Source organism: Alexandromys fortis, unplaced genomic scaffold (assembly GCF_014885135.2).
Source record: "Alexandromys fortis isolate MF-2015 unplaced genomic scaffold, M_Fortis_MF-2015_v1.1 scaffold_182, whole genome shotgun sequence".
NCBI classification, from domain to species: Eukaryota; Metazoa; Chordata; class Mammalia; order Rodentia; family Cricetidae; genus Alexandromys; species Alexandromys fortis.
Window position 1 is genome coordinate 56,375 of NW_026068068.1, and position 22,555 is coordinate 78,929.

The following is a 22,555-nucleotide window of genomic DNA, read 5'->3' on the forward strand; positions in this document are numbered from 1 at the left end:
GGCAGTCTCCATCAGAACAGAGTCCAAACAATTTCTAGGGAACGTAAAAATAATTGTCTGTGTTCTCTGCACTTGTGGATCTTTATGTGTATGCATGTTCAACTGACGGCTTACAAGGCATTACACAGCAGATCCTCCTGGGAACTAAATCTTCAAAAGGCCCCCTCTAAACAGCTCCAGTCTAAAACTTGTCACGGGGCCCTCATTCAGCCCTGGGAGCTGTCTGGTGTCATTGGTGCTTTCTGATATCAATCAAAGCCTGTGGGCAGTCGCTTTGGTCGAAGTGGTGTTGTTTGAGAAACTGCCAATCAAGCTGACGAAGAGAAGGGGCGGGCCTTGACAATCTCGCGAGCCTATGCTTATCTCCGGCCTTTGTGTTTGAAAATGTCTTAGTGTGGTCCCCAGCCTCTGGAAGCCTAGGGACCCTGATGAAATCGTGAGCTTCGGGTGCTGGAGATGCAAGAGGACCGTGGAGATGGTGAGCGCTGGTGGCGAGGCTGCTCGGAGGGTTAGGTAGGAGGGACTCTGCGCTCCTAGGGGCGCCGGGCCAGGTCCCCTTGGCCTAGGGTGGAGCTGGCGGGCTGCACGGACCTAGTGTCCTCCGGTGCCCTGGAAGGGAGGAGCTGGGCAGAAACACGGAGTTTGCTTCCAGTCTCTTCCCCTGCTGCGGCCTCTCTGTGTCTGCAGCCAGCTTCGCAGACTGCTGGAGATGGTCTGAAGGAGCATCAGAAAATCCAGTTCCGTGGCGGAGGTTCCTGCCGGAGAGCAGCTGGGCTCCAGATTCTTCCTCCTCCCAAAGTTTTCCCTTGAGCGTTCTGAATGTACCGGAAGTAGGAGCTCAGATCCAAAACCCTTTCCGCAGCCTTCGGGGGTCTAGGTCTGATAATTAAATCCTAAATCCCAAATATGTTTGTCATTCCCAAACAGTTGTATTTTATCAGACAGCTTTTGTCACTATTTTCTCCAGATAATAAATGGTACTTTATTATAGATAATAAATGGTTCTTCTTTTACGTTAGTATATATTATACATAGTAATGGGTGGTGTCATTACGACATTTTCATACATGCTAATGTATTGTGAACATATCCTCCATCACTTCTCTCCCGCCCCCTCCCCACTAGTCCCCTCTCCCCTAGTAGTTCTACTTTCGTCTGTTTTTTGGTAAACTAATGAGTTTCATTCGGGTTATTTACTGAGAGACTATTTACCGGAGCCAGGCATTTATTTAGTGGCAACACTAGTAGAGAAAATATCTCAATCCCTTATCAACTGTAACCTGCCCCCAAATCCTCAGGGAGTGGCAAGGCCTCATGGCCCCTCCCCCACAAAGGATCGACAGGTCCAGTCTCATGCAGGTCCTTCTGCGATTCATCACAGCCACTGACATTTTGGGTGCAAGGGTCGTGTCCTGCGTGTGGCATAACTTGTGCTTGGCATTTTGTGGGATCTGTCGTTTCTTAGCAGTTCCCCTTCCAACACCTTTTTTTAAAAAAATGTCTTTTTTTTTTTGTAGTTGTTGTTTTTGATTTGATTTTGTGATCTCTTTTTGTCTTCTAGGCAGTCTTCTCACAGTGTTTTTGGATTGAGTTTTCCCCTGGAGAGTTTCCATGGTGATGTGCCCATGCTCTGTGCTTTGGTTATTTCCTGCACAGGGGCTTGGCACCTCGTGTCCACGGCTGCTGTGTGCTAGCGCCTGTCGGCCACTGTGTCCTCTCCTTAGAAAACAGGCTGAGCTGTGGGGTGCAGTGAGGGAGCAGCTGGGTGCCCTGAGCCTCCAAGACTTCCATCTAGGAGACCCTTTTGCTGTATGCATGTCTGGGCTACTGAGGACAGTGTTGGCAATGTGGTAGAGTAGTCATTTCTTCAGCACTCTGGCTTTAATCCTTTTGTGACTACTTAGGTTATATGGTCATTCTGTTTCATGGTGTTTTTGTTTTATTTTTAACAGCCGCACTGAATTTATATTTTAAACAATTCTATCCCAAGGTTTCCTTTCTAAAACACCCATGGCCACTGGAACACTATTTTTTATTCTCTCATATGACATCTGTAGTTGCCCCTCCCTCCTCTCCCCTCTACCCCTAACCTTCCTTTTTCCCCAGATCCACTCCTCCTCTGTTTCAGAAAAGAGCAGGCCTCCAGGGATATCAGCAGAACATGGCATAACAAGTTACAATAAGGCCAGGCACATACCCTCATATCAAGGGCTAGATGATGCAATCCAATAGGAGGAAAAGGTCCCAAAAGCAGGCAAAAGAGAGACAGCTCCTGCTCCCACTGTTAGGAGCCCCGCAAGGACAGCAAGCTACATAACCATAACATATATGCAGCAGAGGACCTAGATCAAGCTCATATAAGCTCCCTTGATTGTCACTCAGTCTCTGTGAGCCTCTATGAACCCTGATTAGTTGATTCTGTGGGCCATGGAACACTTACTCTTCAAGCTGGCCTGTCTGTCACCTGTTGGCTATGTATTGAGTCACCGGTTCAGGTGATTAGAATCTATGCCATCAGGTGGCCACTGGTGGAATGCGCTCTAAAACTTCTTTTTGGAATGAACAACAGTTGGTACTTTTGAAAGTTGTAGACCATGGAAAATTTGTCCAGAAGATTTACATGTGCTTGGTTCTCTTTCATCCAAAGCCTGAAGGTTCAGGATGTAGCCCAGTGGAAGGTGTTGACTTGGGTCCTTCATTGCATTGAAGAAACTGCTTCCAGGAAGAACTGGAGTCAGTGTTGTGTAGCCAGCTTGAGGAGAGGGCCTAAGGAGTGGGAAGATCACACTCAGTCTTCCAGAAGCCTGTTATTGAGGAAGACAGGAAATTTTAGAACTCAAGCATGGCAGGTCTACATGTGAGACTACATCTCAAGGCAGTGAAGACCTCGCCCACTTGGTAGTGAGGTGAGCGACCCAGTAGACTCCGGTAGCTGAGAAAGCAGTAGCAAGTGGGCTCATTCAGATGTCTGACACTAGCGCTTGCCTTAACTCAGGTGTCCTAGTCCCTGAAGATGCCCTTCCTTCACGTCAGCCCTGAAAGCATCTACCAAAACCTACATATTTGTTGCATTTCTTTTCCTTGGCAGATGAACAAAAGTGAGATTAGCTGAGATGGGGCACCATGAGCACAGTAAAACAAGGGTTCCACCGGACCTCATGTTATAAACTGGTGAATCCATTGAGTCTACTTATAGGACCATGAATTGCAAAGCTGCTGTACGACAGAGAAGTCTTAGCCCAGAAAGTGTGTCCAAAACAGAAAAGCTGCTTTATGGAATCCCATTTTAACTTTTCCGTTCCTATATATTCTAGATCTTCTGTGGTCTTGTGCAACTGGGAGGCAGGAGGATGAGGTAGGTAGAATCCTAAATTTGAGTCCTGTGACTCCCACCTCATTCTGTCGCTTAGGGCGTATGAACAGCCACATTGCCATTGTCGTAGACCTAGTGATCACTGTGTTTCTTACTCTTTCTTGTTATGCCTGCCTGGCCACCATTGACTTAGTCTTCATTATCTGTGTCCTGCACTATGATAGTGGAAGAGATTGTTTTATACCATGAGGGAAGGCTGCAAACACCCTCACCTCTTGCCTTTACCACTCATGTGGATTTTCCATAAGACACTTGCACTGCTGGAGCCGTGGGCTTGCTCAGCAGCAGCTCTCTGAGACTTTGGTGTTAGCTTCTTGACTTGTGCTTCTCCGTTCAGGGTTCTTGAATTCTTCCATCAGCTTCAGAGTCACAGTCAGTTCTACTTACTGTTCACTCTGTGGCCTGGGGTTGAGCCCCTGATGGCAGCAGTAGAGAACTCGCCAGCAAGGGGAGGCAGACATGGGTAAAGCAGGATGTATATTTCCCCCTCGATTTATAAGTCTGGAGGACTCCCTTTCTGGAATACATCTGTCTTTGTTGAGATAGGGGTTGTAGCTGTCAATTTTGTCTGCAAACTCTATGTGTGTGGTGTATCTGAGCCATGTTCTGAGCTAGGCCTGCATCTTAGTCTATGAAGAACTGAAGAAACACTAATAAAGTGTTTATTCACTTGAGAATTTACCATGTGGGAATGGCCTTGATACCCATTGTAGGATCCAGCTGAGTAAACTGAAGCTTCTTGGGAAATCCCTGCTTCTTCCAATGAACCTCCACAAATTGAGCCACCTCTCCCTATTCATGAGAGTGATTTGTCAGAAACATGGATGATAAACTTACAAAATAAGCTAGTCTTATTAACTGCATCTACCAGGCAGTCTCATATTCCTTAATAGCTGCCATTAGCAATTACAGGATCTTTTATAATGTGAATTACTATTATAATTGTATGTATGTAGATAGATAGATGCTTTTATAATATGAATTACTAGTATAATTGTATGTATGTAGATAGATGCTTTTATAATATGAATTACTATTATAATTGTATGTATGTAGATAGATGCTTTTATAATATGAATTACTAGTATAATTGTATGTATGTAGATAGATTATTTTATAATATGAATTACTAATATAATTGTATATATGTAAATAGATAGACAGACAGACAGATATGCTAGGTAGGTAGGTTGGTAGATTACATAATGGTTAAAAATCAGTGTTCAGAGGAACCTTATTGCAGCCAGAGACAAAAAGCTGATACATATTAAAAGGCCATGAAGATATTAACAGCAATGGGGTACAGGCAGGAAACAGTTCATGCTGATTTTTGTAGGAGAGGAGGAATTCTCAGAGATCTCTAGTAAATCTGGTATACTTTATCACAGAAAGGAATTTCTCATTGAGCCAGTATAAAGCAAGCTTAGAATTTGTTAGGAAGGGGGTTTCACATAGATTAGAGTGTGAAGGTGAATAGAAATGGGTTCTCAGAAGTGGGAAGATACACCCTTGTATGAAGGTAGAATTCTTTACCGTCTCCAATAATCGCTGTCCACTACACAATTATAAAATTTCAGCACGTTCTGAACTTGCATCTCAGAGGGTTGCTGAAGAAAAGATCTTGGGCTAGTTCCTGATGGACAGTGGATGACATTGTAGTTTATGAAGCAGAACCCTTAGGCATGAGGATTGCCTGAATAGTTCAAGTGTTTTTTAGTGAATAAAACTTCATAGTTTTGTGAAGTTCTCAGAAGACTCCTGGAAGGTCTCAGGCCCTATTTGGAGGTTGGCTGTATTTAGGTCTTCAGCATTGTTCATTGCTGTTTCCATGTTGTATTTGAAGTGTTCGTATTTAAAAGGAATTGTTTCTCTATGGAAGCAGCTTTCATAGAAAATTTTATTTTGTTGGAATTTGTGGCTTTTATCTGAGAGTAGAGACATCAAGCAGACACCATGAGAGGCTCCTTTGGCTTTCCTTGCTCCCTCAATTTCCTCTTCTTTTCAGCTTGGTATTAGTGAACCCCGTAGTGGAGCTGCTGGAGAAACCAAAGAACCCTGCTATGGAGACATGGCTCCTTGCTAAGAAACAGGATTATGCATGAGAGCAAGACTGGCTTGAGTGGTCTTGTCATGGAGTAGGGACCATAGAGAACATACCTGTTAACCGCCTGGGATTCTTTGGTGGTCCCTTGACACAGATACTGAGGAGTCCTGGTGGCATCCCCACCCCAGTGTTAGTTGTCTTTTTGATGGGTTCCAGGTGAGGGTGTGTTATGCTGGTTGATCTGGATTTCTGCATTAGTTCTTGGGCCTGGTTTTTCTGATATACTATTACTGTGTTCATAGAGCAGTATAATTTATAATCTACCTTGTTAAATTTATAGTTGATAATCTCACAGAGGTTATCACAGAGTCTGAACTACATCCAGGGAGCCTGCATGAGACCAACCTAGACAATGTACGTATGTGTGACACTTGCATTGCTTGACCTACTTGCGAGACTCCTCGTGGGAGCAGGGGCTGTTCCTTATACTTTAGCTGACTTTTGGGAACCTATTTCTCATACTGGGTTGCCTTGCCCAGCCTTAGCACAAGGGGAGGTGGTTAGTCCTACCGAAACTTAATATGCTATGTTTTATTGATATACTTGGGGGGCCTGCCCCTTTCTGAACAGAAATGGAGGAAGAGTGAATTGGAGATGTGGGCAGAGGGGAGGAAGGGGAAGGGAATGGGAGGAAAAGAAGGAGCAGAAACTGGTCGGAATGTAAAATAAATAAATTTAATATGAACAGTTATCAGTCTGTGCTTCATGGTTGGTGTACAGATGAGCTGCAGAGTCATTTTGCTTTGGTGTTTTCACTCAAAGTGGAGCTACTCAGGACAAGACACAACTTGGGAGCCTTTATTCTACACATTATGTAGTGCTTACAGCAGCCTGATGCCCATGCAGTGAGACTGCAGGAACCTCACCTCCTAAAGTAGCAGGTCTTTACCCTGGGGGAATTCCATTCTCGTGGCCCAACCCACCTCCTGACTGTACACATGTGTAAATTGTTATGACCATGCCGTCACTGGATATTCAATACAGGGAGGCTTCTGGTTCTCCTCCTCTTCTCAGTCCTTTCCTTCCCTTCCCACCTGTTAAATTTTTATTTGTTTGTTTGTTTGTTGTTTTTGTTCCAGAGTTGGCGAGGAGTTCTTGGCTGAGTGTCAGATGGAAATAAGATCCACCATCCCTCCATTCGTGTTCTTACATTCTCTTTCAGTGGTAATTCTGAGCTTCTGAAAGGCAGTGAAGGTGATTAGATCTCCATGAGTTTCCTCATTTATTTCTCAGCTTATTTTGCATTGTATTTTGGGGTCTTTTAAGAGGGTTCATGATTAATGTGGTAAGCATAAATGAATAAATTTCAGCCTCTGAGAACTATAATTTCAGAAATAAAATTAGACATTTTAATGTATGTGGATAAAATATGGCCTTAGTGCCATGTACTTTCCGTGGCCATGGCCTCTATTTCTGATGCAGTGACTAAAGGCATAATTACACAGGTGTGCGTGAAGCCGGAGTTCATGCTGAATTCTCACTGCATGTGTCGTTAAACCAAGCCTTGGCTGGTCTCATGTACAGAAGGGTGGGGGTTTCACCACTTTCCTTGAACTAAACATGTCGTTTTCCAGTTGTATTTGGTGTTTACTTCTGAAAGAAATTGGCTAAGAAGGTTTAAGATGTGTCTTTGTTTTTAACATATTGTCATCTACACAGCTCATGCTACAGAGCTGCTTAATCAATTTGTGGGATACATTACCAAAAAAAAATCTCACTGTTTAACTAAGCAGTGAGCCTTTTGTACTGAGCCACATTCATATCTGACCTAGCACAAAATATGGTCCACAGATTGCATATGTTCCTCACGTAGGTGTCACAGAAAGGATATGGTCACAAGCTCAGCAGTGGTGGCGCACGCCTTTAATCCCAGCCCTTGGGAGGCCAGAGGCAGGTGGATCTCTGTGAGTTTGAGGCCAGCCTGGTCTACAGAGCGAGTTCCAGGATAGGCTCCAAAGCTACAGAGAAACCTTTTTTGAAAAAAAAAAAAAAAAAAAAAAGGAAAAGAAAAAATAATATAGTGAAGGTCCTACTTGCTTCATAAATAAAATGTGTACAGGTCTTTACCTTCAGTTTTATCGGCTTACCTGGTAACACAGACTGTTTGGAATTATATTTTTATAAGACAAGCTTACGTTTTGGTGTCATTCTTGGTTTTGTTCCCAAACCCCAATGCTTCTTAATTTTATTCTACACATTGGGTGGAATAGCATTTGTCCTCTTTTGTAGATAGTCAGTCTTTCAGAACATTTAAATTAAATAATGAATTTATCAGGAGACTTTATTTGTGCTTGCTCCTTGTAAATAATTATCTTTGTATTTTTTTGCTGTGGTAAAACACCATGACAAAGCGGCCTGTGGAGAAAAAGGATTTATTTCAGGTTATAGTAGGACAGGAGCTGAGGCGGAGGGAGCTGTAAGTGGGAACTGAAGCAGAAGCCTTGGAGGAATGCCGCTTACTGGCTTGCTCCCCACGCTTGCTCAGTTTGCTGTCTTTATACCTCTGAACTCTCATCTCAGAAGCGGAAACATCGTACAGTGGGCCAAGCCTTTCCGCATCAGTGGAGAAAATACTTCCACAGACGTGCCTACAGACCACTTGTATGAAAGCATTTTCTCAGCCGAAGTTAAACCTTTCGGAAATCTAGCTGGTGTCAGCCAGCACAGCTTTCCTTCATCCCACGTGCATACATACTCCTTTATTCATAGGTAGTGGTGCTGGAGTCCCTGTGTTCTTTCATCTTTCCTAAAACTTTTCTGTCACTTTGTCCTGTTAATTTGTTTGCATAACAACTGATTTTATCTTTTGTTAAAAAATACTACCTTCAACCCAGGACATATAGAGAGACATGGGAAAGTTCACAAGACATGCCAATTTAGATTGAGGAAGGAGAGAGAGAGGAGGTCACTGGTCACTTCTTTGCCACTTCTCTGAGCAGTCAATTTGCCCCCCAAAAAACTACTACGTCCATATATTAATGGCCTTCCTTTGCACCCACTACATATCCTTTCTCTAAGGTTATGTTTTTTGTTTCTTTTGTACAATTTCATGGACTTTCAGTTCAGTTAACCGTTCTCTTCCTGGCTTTCAGTTTTCTTAGATAAAAACTTACAACACAGGAAAGTGCATTCATTTTACAGCTATATTCTCAGAGCCCTATTTCATCGTCCTGGGATCCAAGGCTCCGATACAGAGTCTTTCCCTGATTCACAGAAATTGTGAAGATGCTGTTCTTCCGGATGCTTTTTTTGTGAACTGTTAATGAAGCAGGCTCCCTGTGTGCCCTCATTTCTTCTTTTGAATATTATTGCCAAGCAACTCTACTTTTCCATGAATTTAACAATTGTTCCTTTTGAGTGGGGGGATGTCTTTTGTTTTATGGGTTAAAGTAAGTAGGCATTAAGAGATAATTTGGCATTAGATTTCACTACACCACTGTCAACCTCATTGTACATCACTGATACCTGACTTCCTCCTTTCTAACATAGCTGGACCTGGCCTGGCCATTCCCCCTTCCCTGAGACTGGAAGTGGACACTGAGTGTGTAATTTCTTGTATACATTTGTGACCCAGTGTTCAAAAGGAAGATGCTTGGAGAGTCACTGACCCAAAGGGGAAAAGATGACCGTGCCAGACACTAGGAACCTGGTTCTGCCAAAACGCAAAGGTCCTCTTGTAATGGGTAATGCTGGTATAGAAGGTCTGAAAACTTGTCATAATGGTGCCATTCAACCAGGGATTTGATCCCATTTCCTGTCATCAGACTGATGGGAGTGGGGTATGCAGATCAATCCGACCCTAACATCAGAGGCAGGACTACCCAGTCAAACAGAGAGGATTCTCTGTTAGCTTCGCAGGACTCTTGTCTCTCTCAGTCTGCTGGAGCTTGGACAGTGTCCAGATTCCCAGAGACAACATGTAGTGACATGAAGCTTGTTGGACCAAGCTAATGTGGCGCCACAGTGAAAGGAGCTGGTCATTGCATTGTCATCTCCAGTTAGGGGATCTGAGTGTTGCAGGTGGAGCTTGGCCCTAGCACCCTCTGTAATGTGTTGTGGGGCTGCAGCAGTAGCTGAGATGTCTGATGTGGTAGGTCGAACGGTGATGTGCCCCCACGAGCTCATGTGTTTACATGCTTAGTCCTACTTAATGGACATGGTGCTTCCAACATTGATATTTGTGTTTTTAGGGCTTCTTTCAACCTGTTGGTTGCTTTCAGCAAAAGATCACAACACACCTATGCACACAAAAATTATTATGGATCAAGGATGTGAGAAATACATAATATAAACAATGCATTGAGCTTGGACATAAAAGCTGATAAAGTGAAATACAAGGCCTGGACAGGCTGGTTACCTTGCTTTCATAAAGGCAGGGTAGACTTAAATGGGTAGCAAGTTGAACTTATACTCCTAAATGATCATTATACTCCTAAATCATCATTTTTCAAGGCATATTACTGACTTGCTTGCAAGAAAGTTTAGTCTCTTTGAAGGTAAGATATATTTTCTGGAAAAATATTTTAGTACCGTTGGGCACAGCTGTGTCTCCCCAAATTGTGTGATTTCCATAGGAAATGTCATCAAGGGAGAATCCGTGTGTGTTGACTCTCGCCAACCTATGCAGATCTGTCTGTGAGACCTGGAATTTGACCTGAGGACCCAAAAGAAGCCGGGAGGGAGTGTCGGACAGGACAGGACGTTGTAGACAGCCTTACTTCAGTTTCAGTGTGCTTTTCTGCATGAATGTAACAAACCAGTGATCCAAGGAAGGTTGTTTGTCTTCAGAAAAACATGTAAATAATGATCAGTAAACACATAGTGAATAGTGACAGAGCAACCCTTTCCAGAACTTTCTCAGGAAAGACTCATTTAAACAATGCTTAGAACTTACTATAGATTTTATCTGGGAAAGCACAAAAGCAAAGCAGAAGGCCCTACCAAGATTCAGGGTACAATGACCAGGTAGGTTCTATAGCTATGTTCTGACATCCAACAAAATTAGTCTTAAATGTGGTTATAAATGTTTTTCACAGAAGGCATGAAATCACGTCCAAGAACAGTCCAGGGAACAAGATGCACCTGAGGTAAAGGTCCTCTGCTCTACCTTTCTTCCTGGAGCCTCTCACAGCTCCCCAAGGCATTGTTCGCCATGGGCCATTCTTCTGACCAATCGTCCTCTATATATGGTATATGGGGTTTCTGTGGGTGGTGTTGAGGTTCTAGCTGACTTGAAGCCCTAATTTCAACACAAGGATGACCCCTTTGGGGTCTTTGAAATTAATGAAAGCAAAAAAAAAATTGTCAAATCTAGGAATCTGTTCCCCTAGCCTATCTCTATCAGCTGACAAACTAAAGCCCTACGTGTCCTTTCCAACTCTTCATTTATTATTGTATCAGAAGTGAGTAGAATATAAGAAAGTATTTATAAATCCAAAGTAGATGAGAAACTAAGATATTTTTGGTTTTAGTGCTTACTAATTATAATTTATTCTCTTTTCTACCATGAATTTGCTAGACTTCTCGGGGGAAAGAAGTTCAGATGTAATTGAGTCTTAGCAGTAGCTACGGTATCAAGAATAGAGAAGCTCTTTTCTTTCAGATTCATCGGGCAAGTAAGGTAGAGGGATCGTTGCATCACAGACCTTCACAAAAGCATTCTTGGAAGATTTGTGATGGTCACTCTGCTTTGCTGTTCTCTGTACTTGGTGATTTTTTTATACTATATGGGAGTTAACTTTGCAAATCCTATTCATTTACACATATGATGGATTGTTTATTGAATTATTTATCTGTTTTCCCATTACAAAGAAAGTTATATTCTCTAAAAAGGATAGAATAACATTATTTTCATTTTGAGATATGAAATTTAAGTGCTTCAAAAGTTTGTTTATTGCTATTAACACTGAGTGTTATGAATAGTCTGTTGCAACACTGAATATTCTGTCATTTAAAGCTGTGGATATACTTAGAAAGCAGAAGGCTGAGGTTCAGAGCTTGAAGCTAAAGATTTCCAGGGAAGAAAGACAGATTCCTAGGGGAATGTGTCTCCGGTTAGGCTCTGTGGAGCCCTGCATTCAGAACTCGCAAACCTTTGCTTCTCCACCTTTCTTCCTTCTGCTTAGTGTCGTTCTGGTTGTTGTTATTTTAAACTACTGACTTTTCTTCTAAGTATAGAACATGTTTAGAAATATTAAATAGACATGGTGCAGTAAGTTTTCATTTTATTTCACCTCAATATCACATATACACACTTTATCACTTTATTTTTAGCAAAAGAAACAGCAGTAAGCGAAAATTTAAATTAACGCGTGTAATACAAAACAATAAATAACTAAAAAGCTGTAACTTTTATTGTGGCTTTACATCCTTAAATATGTTCTCAGTGATAGTGTATTAAAAAATCTTCTTTAAATGGAATATAATTCAGATTTGCACAAGTTGGCCTCTAGCAGCATGGAGTTAAGGATGGCCTTTAATTTACATTCTCCTGCCTTCACCTCCCAAGTGCTGGGGTTAAAGGTCACACACACACACACACACACACACACCTCTGGGTAAAAGAGTGCCAGGAAGTCAGCTCAAAACTGTGTGTATGCTAGGCACACTCAACAGACTGAACTACTTCTCCAGATCCGTTTTCTCATGTTTGACCTTAACATTCTACTCGTGTGTGTGTGTGTGTGTGTGTGTGTGTGTGTGTGTGTGTGTGTGTTGGAATCTGTCTTCAGGAGGAGCCCGGGCCTTATGTGTAATAGCCAACAACCTGTCACTGGGAAATGCACACAGCCATAGTGTAATGTTTTGAATTTATAGCTACCATTTTTATGTGTAGAAATAAAATATAAATATTATTTGATCAGTTTTGTTTTGCTTCCTTCTGAACACATTTCATTCCCAATCTCATGTGGAAACTGCTTGAAGGTTATTTTAGTTATTTTAACTTTGTTTCCATCTGAATCTTGGAACAGAGATGTTTGGTCAGAACCTATGCTTGACCACTTGCTATGTATTTGAAAACTGATGTAGAAAAAAAGAAACATAAAGTCATTCCCATTGAAGATAGTTTTAAATAATCAAAAAGATTATTCTTGCTTTACTTCCTATTGTAATAAAATGGATAATTACTTTGACAGTCAGACAGTGAATTCCTCCACTAGTGTTCTACTTCATGGTTGCTAATGAATAGTCCTTGGACACTGGCATCAGCATCTCTACTGAGCTACGTCCTTAGAAACCCTGACTCCTCTCCAGAACTCCCAAATCAGAATCATCACCTGTGTAATTTACCATGACTTTCTCACCTAAGAAATATATATAGTGTTGTATATATTAGTTTATATAGTCCATATTTTGATGCTTTACTTTGGCATGTTAAAGGTCATAAAGTTAGAATGTTTACACTGGTTTAGCAGAGCTATGACATACCTAAACTCGGTTAGGTTAGATGTAGGATATTAATGTGATATAAAACGCGCCTTGCTGAACAATTTCAACTGCCTGTGTCAACACCAGTTCTAACTCTCTTCTTGGGTAATACTAAAACTCTGATCAGCTTGCTATTTATTTCTTTTCTTCATTTTTATTTCAGGACCAGTTGACATTCAGCGATGTGGCCATTGATTTCTCTGAAGATGAGTGGGAATGCCTGGACCCTCCTCAGCAGGATCTGTATAGGGATGTGATGTTAGAGAACTACAGAAACCTGGTCTCTGTGGGTGAGGACAGAATCCCAGCAGCGCTCCCAACACACTGCCAGCATTTAACGTCTTTCCTTTCAAAAATGTCTGCTGTGGCCTGTGCTTTTCATGACCAATGCAGATCTGTGCTTTACAGAACAGTTGTAGGCATAGAGTGTTCCCATTATTCTTGTCATTGTCCCTTTCCTCTTTCTGTAGACCATATACAGCCTAACTTGAGTGGTGATTGCATCGTTTCTACGGCATGTCACATTCTGGTCTACATCTCCTCTTCAGCTTCGATTTGATTATAGTCAGAGGTAGAGCTCAGTATTTGCAAACTGAAATATGGTCTCATATGTCTTTTGGAATCACACTTGGACTAGTATTGTTCTTAAATTCTCTACCAAATCTTCTCTTTTCTATTGAGCACAGAAGTGAGACAGATAACCTGATGTGTAATAGAAGCAATCCTAGTATATATCATGTTCTCTTTTCTAATCATCAGCTCTTACTATCTCTATGTCATGCATAGTTACCCCTCTGGAAACAAACAAAAGAGCCCTAGGATGTAAAGTAGGTAGGGAGGAATGGATGAAGCAGGGGACACAGTTGAGAGATGCAAAGATCAAGGCGCAAGCACACTAGAAGTTGGTGTAATGCACTGTGTGCACATTCCAAATTAATTTTATCTGCTCTGCAAGGGGAGTTGGGTTGCTATCACCCCTTAACTGTTATGAATAATGTTGCAGTTACAGTGGAAATACATCTTCATTTGGCCATCACCTGGGTATTACCACACTCCTGATTTCCATAAGTCTACCTGTTTAGTAGATGTCAGGAGAAAACCATTTTGATCATTGTTACTTTTAATATACTTTGTGCTCAGGAAACCTGATGGCTCCTAATTTTTTCTTAAGAGTGTTGAACCCTTCATTAGCATCATAGATTCATCTGATTTTTTTGAATTGCTATAGGTATTTCTGCTAAAAAAATAATTTTCAGGTTTTGGTAGAAATTAAACGGATTCTCTAGATTATGTTGGATATAACAGTCATCTTAATTTTATCTTTTCTTCTGTAATAATACTATAATCATGCTTATATCCTTTAAAGGACACATAGTTTTAGGTTTTCTTATTTCTCTTCTATTGTTGATGTCTATATATTATTTCATTATAATTAGAAATAAACCTCAAAAAACAAAAAAATAAAAAAAAAAAAAGAAATAAACCTCAATACTCTATCTGTTAGGACTTGTGTTGTATCTTACCAGGTAATCCAACTTAATATTTGTTTTGTGTCTGTAGCTCTGGTTTTTATAGTATTTTCAGGATTTGTTTCCTAATTAGTTCTCCGTGTAGCTTTATTTTATAATACGAAAAGTAGGGTATGAAGTCAGTATTATTATGGTGCTTTCGGTGTCTTGCTTCAGTTCTCAGTGTTCACACCCTATGTCTGAGAAGTGGGAAGTGCGTTGTATATGTGTTTATTACAGTTGCGCCCTCCTAGAGAAATGGCCATTTGTGTTTGTCTTAATTAGGGTTTCTGTGGCTTTGATAAATATACCATGACCAAAAGAAGCTTGGGGCGGAGAGGGTTTATTTTGGCTCACAATTGCATATCACAGTCCATCACTGAGGGCAGTGAGGGCAGGAACTTGGAGATAGGAAAGGCCTGTAGAGTAGTCCACCTTACTGGCTTGCTCCCCATTGCCTGCTCAACCTGCTTTCATATATACCCTAGGGCCACCTGCCAGCAATAACACCACCCACAATGCTCTGGGCTCTCCTACATCAATCATCAGATATGAAAATGCCCCCCCAGACTTTTCCATAAGCCAATGTTATAGAGGCATTTTCTCAATTGAGGTTCCCTCCTCTCTCTTCTTGGAAGACTCTAGCTTCTGTTTAGTTGGAAGAAGCAAAAAGAAAAAAAAAAAACTTGATAGCATGGTTATTTTCTTTCATTATCAGATAACTTTTTTACTGAAAGTGTCTACTTTTATAACATAATTATGGCCATGCCCATTTTCTCTGTCCTCTTACTTCATGATTGTTAGCACACCTGAATCCTTCCATTTAAAAGAGCCTCCTATGGTGCAGCATAATTTTCTTTTTTTCTTGTATGTGCTAATGACAATACAATTTCCCGTCCATGCAAGTTTCCTTTGCAGTTACATTTCCCTTTCCTGTGCTAGTATTGATAATAGTTGTTTTATTTAGAGTGTGTCTGGATTTACCACCAGATTTATGATAAAGCTTTTGCTTTTACCTTTTAAATTCTACTCAGAAATTAAAAGTGTGTTGTACATCCTCGTAAATCCATAGAATTCTGTTTCTCTGTATTTGATTTTCCACAGAGCTTTAAATTTTTTTGTTTGTATTGCCTCGTAACAGTAGGGCAGTCCAGCAGAGATGGTCTTTAGAGCGTTTATATATCCTTGGATGCAGTTCTTTCCCTTGAAGGATGGGTTGGCTGGTGGTATGTTTTAGATTTTACCCCTCCAGCACGTTCACCATGTTCTCCATCTTACATCTGCATTACAATGCTTCTCTTAGATGCTCCTCTGAGGTCACAAGAGCAGCATCACTTTTACTGCCCTCAAGATATCTCTGTGACTTGTGAGACGGAGACTCCATTGTGTGTGTCATTTTCACTCTCTGTCTTTCAGCCTGAAGCAACTAATTAAGCCGCTTGAATTCTGATGTGTTTCCTCATCATATTTCTAGTTTTCTCACCATTATTTCTTATTAAATTTGTCTTCTATATTATTCTCTTATGGTGTCGATTTCTTTGTATTCTTGTTTTCTTGATTTTAGTGTTTCATGTGTTTTATTTATCCATTATCTTTAGATGGTTGTTTTGTTTACATAATTCATAAATCAGTTTTTAAATGATAAGTTTGCAGTATTTTTCATGTTCTTTTTACTGGGGCATCACCTTGTTTCTTTGTGTACTGTATTAACATTCATTGAAACTTGCCCTTTGAAAAAAGAATCAACAATGGATTATAGCAGTCACGGGGGTGATAGCATGTTGGCACCTTGAAACCATAAAAAACAAATGTGCGTTTGTTCCAGCAACCTCAGGGACTAAGTATTTGGGCAAACAATACTAAATCACTCTATTGAGAATATCACCAATAATGCAGCATGATTTGAAGTTACCAAAATAGAAGTTAACTTTAGTATAAGTGAATAACAGATCATTTCTGGGATGGAGAGAGAGCTCAGGATTTAAGAACACAGACTATCTAGCTGAGGACCAAAATTTGGTTCCCAGCACCCACATTGAGAACCCATAGCACAACTGCCTGTAACTCCAGCCTCAGAGGGATATAATGCCTCTGACATTCACAGGAAGCTGCACTAATGTGCACATGAGCATGTGCTCACACGTGCATACACACACACACACACACACATACACACACATTTAAAAATGATAAAAAAATATTTTAAAAGATCATTAGGTCCATATGCACAGTGGTTTAATGTTGAGCTATATAAAAGAGAAAATCTTATTTTCTGCTGCATGGGTAAAAGTGCAAGACTTAAAATGAAATCAAGCAAACAAAGGAAATTAACATCTTAATGTGCAATTTGTAAAGTTAATTTCAGAAATAAAAACAGGCTGTCAATTTAAAAGGGTGCTGAAGTAGTAGTGATCAAAGGTGAAAAAACTTATTAAGATGAGCATAAGGCTATGAGACCATAAGCTGTTTCCTAAAGATCTAGAATTAATTGGGGGGGGGGGGGATAGGCATAAGAATATCCAGAATTTTATAGATCATGAGTATATTTAATATATTTTTGAGAAGTACTAAGGATATAGATAGGAAGTGTCTAAGTACAAAACTTATAATTATATGAAATGATAATGTGTTAGGAATTTAGATTTAGTCATTCCAACATAAATATAGACTTAAAATAGAATGGTGTACATGATGAGTAGATTAAATTTATTTTTCAGTGAAATTGATAAGCACCAGTAATTTGTTTTATATTTAAGAGTTACCTTTTTCTCTACAGGGTGTCTTCATCATGCTTTTGATTATTGAGGACTTTGAAACCTGTTTTAAGACATCTGTTATATGGAACTGTATCTTTATACATATTTCATTAACTACCTTGGGCTCTACCTCTGATGACAGTTTGGAGTACCAAAACAGTATTTGTTTTGCCATTGGTCTCAGCTGTAGAAAACTGTCATGTCAAGTACATCTTATATCTCCTACAGTCTATCATTGGAGGTAGCCAGGTTTCAGACAGCCCCTATTAAAAAAAAAAAAAAAAAAAAAAAAAGCCTCACTTATTTTCTCCTCATGGAGGTTTGCATTTCTCTAATTGGCTGTGCTGTAGAGGAAAAAAGAAGCTGTGGTTGACAGAAGTAACAACTTTACCCCCAGCTACAATCAAACTGCTTTTGATTTTGTGATTTCTTAACTGGTTATGGAGTGTACACATGTTCAATTTGGTCAATATTTTATTTTTCTAAAGTTAATATACAAAAGAGTATTGAGAATCTTTGATCCTGTGGTTTCCCACTGATGTTCCAATCTAGTATAACTTTACATATATTTATAAACTACAACCACCAGAATCTATTAAGTTAATTTGTTTGTTTTTATTTATTTCAGCTCTTTCTCGTCATTTTACCCAGAACTTTTCACCAGAACAGATCCTAAAATATTCCCTCAAAAAAGTGACTAAGAGAAGACGTGGAAGTTATGGCCTCAAGAGTTTGAGAAGTCAGGCAAATGCAGATGAGAATAAAGGTCAAACAGCCTGCCATGGTGAATATAACCCATTCGTGATCACAGGCAATAACAAAGATGTCATTGACAACAGAGATAAAGAACAGAAAATGGCTGTGAAAAAAACCCATGCTAGGACAGGTACTTTTGATGAGCCATGTCTCTATAAACAAAAATATCCAAGGGAAATTTTTCAATATAACTTACGTTTGAAAAGATGTTTTGAAGATCTGAAAGTGGGAAAAATCTTTCAATCAAGCATTTCCATAGACAAAGAATTGAGAGACAGAGAACTGATATCTAAAGTTGATCAAGTAGAGGTTTCCTATCCTGAAAGATCCTTACTCTTCAGCCAGCAAGTTGATCTTTCCTATGGCCAGATGCACAATTCTGATGGTTGTGGACTACTTGCTACAGACCTATTACTGCATAGCCAGAATCCAGATACAGATATTTGGAAAGCCACACACATGTGTAAAGAAACCAGCAAAGCTTGCAGTAATGGCTCTACACTAAATGATTGCAAGGATATTGTAGAGAAATCTGGTCAGTGTGACAAAGTACACAATAACATTGACCCTGGCTCAAGTCCCACCAACCAGAACTGTACTCTGTTTACAAAGAACCTTTTCAATTGTGAAAATTTCTTTACCCAGTGCTCAAAGCTTGCCATTCAGCAGTGTAACTATATTCAAGATAATCATCACAAGCATACAGATTGTGAGACAATGTTTAATCAAACTTCAAACCTCAAACCTCAAAAACATAAAAATCGGTATGCCCAGAAGTCCTACAGATGTAATGAATGTGGCAAAGCCTTTAAGTATTGCTCAAGTTACAGTAAACACAGCATAATTCACACAGGAGAAAAACCGTACAAATGTAAACTGTGTGGAAAATCCTTTACCCAGTGTGCAAGCCTTAAAAAACATCAAAGAATCCACACTGGAGAGAAGCCCTACAAATGTGAGGAATGTGGCAGAAGCTTTAACCACTGCTCAATTCTTAGTCAGCACCAGAGAATCCATACAGGAGAGAAACCCTACAAATGTAAGCAATGTGGGAAATCCTTTACCCAGTGTGCGAGCCTTAGAAAACACCAGGTAATCCACACTGGAGAGAAGCCCTACAGATGTGCAGAATGTGGCAAAGCTTTCACCCAAAGCTCAACACTTAGCGAGCACCAGAGAATTCATACTGGAGAGAAACCTTACAAGTGTGAACAATGTGGAAAGTCCTTTACCCAGTGTTCAAGCCTCAGAAAACACCAGAGAATCCACACTGGAGAGAAACCCTACAAGTGTGAAGAATGTGGCAAAGCCTTTAACTGCCGTTCATCTTTTACTAAACACAAGAGAATTCACACAGGAGAGAAACCGTACAAATGTAAGGAATGTGGCAAAGCTTTCATCCATTGCACAAACCTTACTCAACACCAGAGAATCCATACGGGAGAGAAACCATACAAATGCAATGAGTGTGGAAAATGCTTTAGTCAGTGTTCAAACCTTAGAAAACATCAAAGAATTCATACATGAGTGAAACAGCAAATGTAAAAATGTGGTAATTCTTTATCTATAGTCCAGGGCTTGTTTTATGTCATATAATAAAACTGGGTGAGTCCTGCGGAAGCAGTGAGTATAACAAAGTCTCCAACTTGTCTGCCACTCACAAGTTCTTGGTATCAGAGAATTCATTCTTCTGCAGAGAGACCCTACAAATACAAGCAATATCAAGACCTCAGATGTTTATAATCCTGTACTAGGCACCACCATCACTTTAGAAAGAAACACAAATGATATTTTTTAATGAGGGGAAAATCTAAATTGTTACTCATCTCTTACTGAACATTGAATTCACACCTGAGACAAAAACTGGGAAATATTCAGAACCTGGCAAAGCCTTTTTAATCTTTCAACCCTCACTAAACACAACAACTCACACCTGAGACAAACCCTACAAGTGCAGAAAAAGTGCCAAAGATTTTTACTATTTTCCACATCATAAACCAGTTTATATTAGGATGAAACACTATAAACATACCAAATGTGTCAAAGCCTTTAAATCAACATACAAAGCATTTTAACATCAGAGAACACATTAAAAATTTCAACTTTGTCCCAAATGCACAACTCAAAGAACAGTAAAATACTTAATGTTCTGTGCATATGTAAAAAGTATAGCAAAACCTTTTTATATATGGGCTCATACTATAATTGAAATTAGAGTTCTACACATGTAAATAATGTAAAACCCTTTGTTGTTACTTCCAAGCTGCTAGATACTATTAATTGATCTGATAGAAGAAACCTCATGGCTCTCAAAGAACTACCAACAACTCACTTCTCAAAAGATATGGCTGTATTACATATTAAAAGTTTCTAAATATGCTCGCTCATGGAAACTGGAAGCTCATTCTCATGTACATGTCAGAAGAACAAGACCCATTTCTGAGTGTTTGTATTTTTCAAAAACTAAACAACATATTTTTCTTGTTCCAGAAAAAGTTCTAGGTAACAAACATTACTAATATATTCATGGGTAAACAACCTCTATTGTTCATTTCCCCCATGATCTTTAGGTGAAAATGGGGCAGACCGGAAAGTTTCAGAGTATTGTGGACTGAACCTTTTGTCTGTCTAGGGTAGGAGGGAGAAAAATATTCTTGAGGTTCTCATACAGTACCAGCCTCCAACTCACCAGCTCCAATATAGGCATCTTGTTGCTGAACATCCAGTCCTTGTTAGACACACACGTCAAAATGAGATCAAATCTGAGGTCTTGGTGTCTCTTGGACACATCAAAAGGTGGTACCAACATGGCAGATCAATACAAAATAGTTCCTGCTGCTGCCAATGAAGTCGGTCATTCTAGTGGGATACATTTCCTTCTCTCTCTCTCTCTCTCTCTCTCTCTCTCTCTCTCTCTCTCTCTCTCTCTCTCTCTCTCCCTCCCCTACCCCCCCAAATGTTGGGGCACCTTCTTCATGCTCCTATGGCTGTGCCTTCCCTTAAGTTGTTTCTATTGGGGAATTTTATCACAGCAATACAACAGAAACTAATACAGGGTCAAGCATCCAAAACAACAGAGTTCAAAGACATTTGGCTTTTTAGTAAAAGATAATGATAATCTTTCACTATTCATAATTATGAATAACAATCATAATAAATGAAGCGTAGGTGGACTCAACCCTTTAAAGTTGCAAAGCTTGAGAAACTTCCTTGCATAGGGTTTCAGGACTGTGTCTGCTGCCTGTGGTTCCCATTAAATAGAATTTAAGTAAGCCTAATAAATGAATCCACTAGCATCAGTTCTAATAAGTATGTGTGTTTGGTAGGTGTTTTCTGTTACATTTTCTAGCATCAGTAAGAATGAAAACAATGTAGAAACCTATTAGAAGGCATGGGGTAGAGGTGTGAAAATGTGAGGTCTGTTTCCTGCAGCTGGGAAGATTGAATTTTTTTATTTTGTGTATGAGTGCTGGCTACATGTATGTATGTCCATCACTTGTGTGTCTAGTACCCTTAGAAGTTGGCAGGGAGTATTGCATCCCTTGGAGCTGGGGTCACAGACGGTTTTGCACCACCATGTGGGTGCTGGGAATTGAACCCATGACCTCTGAAAGAGCAACGAATGCTCTTAAGAACTGGTCTAGCTCCCTAGCTCCTATGTATCTTTTAATAAAATATTGCCTATATATTTGTTCCTGATGACATTATTGGGGCCATGGTTTACTGTCATAGAGGTTTTTTTGTTCCCATCTTGATATTCAACACATTAAATTTTTTTGAGAAAGCAAACAAGAAATAGTTAAATGTGAAGTAAAAATTAGCCAGTTGGACTATGTCTTAACTCTGTAGAAAGAGAAGGCAATTTTTTATATTCGTGAGACAGTTAATTTAAAGCAGATATTTCAGATAACCACCTATTCAATAATCAGGAATAAAGTAAAATGGGAGAAAAATAAAATGATCAGTTATAGAAGCTATTTTCACTTGGCAAAATATGGATGAATTTTGTGCTTATTTTGGACTAGCATGTATCGTTGGACACATTAATGAGGTTCAAAATCAATGGCTCCACGTGTGCATACGGTGTATAGACATCCAACCGACTCAAAATATGTGAAAGAAATATGTTCAGGATGAGTTATCTCAGTCCTCCATATGTGGAATCTCCAACATTAGAATAGAGTTGGGCCACTGCACCTGAAACTGCTATCACTCAGAAAAGATTGGTTAAGCAAGCGGAGTCTGATTCAAGACGGTGGTGCTGCAGATGACGGAGGGGTGTTAGAACTTGGCCTCTCTATGGTCCAAGCAGTTTTGTAATAAGTCATAATTTTCTGGAAGCTAAAGAAAGGAAAAGATTTTTTTTCATAGTCCAAGAAGTCAATTTGAAACTGTTGGGTTCTCAGCTAAGAACATTTCTAGGCCTGGGCTCTAGCATTATGAGTGGAAGCCAATGATAACAACTGGGAGCCTTTTCTATATTAAATGTGAATCACACATGCCAGTGAACTTTCAGAGTTCACACACGCAGTCTTCATAGCTAAGCTGCTACGCTGTTTTGTTTTAGTTTGTGTCGGTTGTCTAGCTTCTTCCTGGGATTCGAGTGCTTGTTTTTCATGATCCTAAGTCA

At 40.0% G+C, this 22,555-nt stretch overlaps 1 protein-coding gene across 8 annotated transcripts; it reads left to right on the top strand.

Moving 5' to 3' along the window:
- The first annotated feature begins 343 nt into the window (after nt 1–343).
- Nucleotides 344–21,736, top strand: LOC126487832 (zinc finger protein 724-like). 8 transcript variants are annotated; one of them, XM_050120857.1, is made up of 5 exons: nt 346–478; nt 6,557–6,671; nt 10,514–10,564; nt 13,069–13,195; nt 17,798–21,735. In XM_050120857.1, the coding sequence occupies exons 4-5, from the start codon at nt 13,162–13,164 to the stop codon at nt 19,450–19,452; spliced, it is 1,689 nt and encodes a 562-aa protein (XP_049976814.1). In that variant the 5' UTR covers nt 346–478; nt 6,557–6,671; nt 10,514–10,564; nt 13,069–13,161; the 3' UTR covers nt 19,453–21,735. The 8 variants fall into 8 exon arrangements, with proteins under 8 accessions (XP_049976810.1, XP_049976814.1, XP_049976818.1 ...); XM_050120858.1 differs by lacking the exon at nt 10,514–10,564 and adding an exon at nt 3,315–3,355 and having other exon boundaries at nt 383–478; XM_050120860.1 differs by lacking the exon at nt 6,557–6,671 and adding an exon at nt 3,315–3,355 and having other exon boundaries at nt 393–478.
- The last annotated feature ends 819 nt before the right edge of the window (nt 21,737–22,555 follow it).

Excerpts from the sequence above, each read along its gene's own strand:
- LOC126487832 (XM_050120853.1), top strand. The coding sequence starts at position 457 with ATGCAAGAGGACCGTGGAGATG. Across the intron at positions 3,356-13,068 it reads CTGGGAGGCAGGAGGATGAG|GACCAGTTGACATTCAGCGA; the intron begins GTAGGTAGAATC and ends TTTTTATTTCAG. Across the intron at positions 13,196-17,797 it reads CAGAAACCTGGTCTCTGTGG|CTCTTTCTCGTCATTTTACC; the intron begins GTGAGGACAGAA and ends TATTTATTTCAG.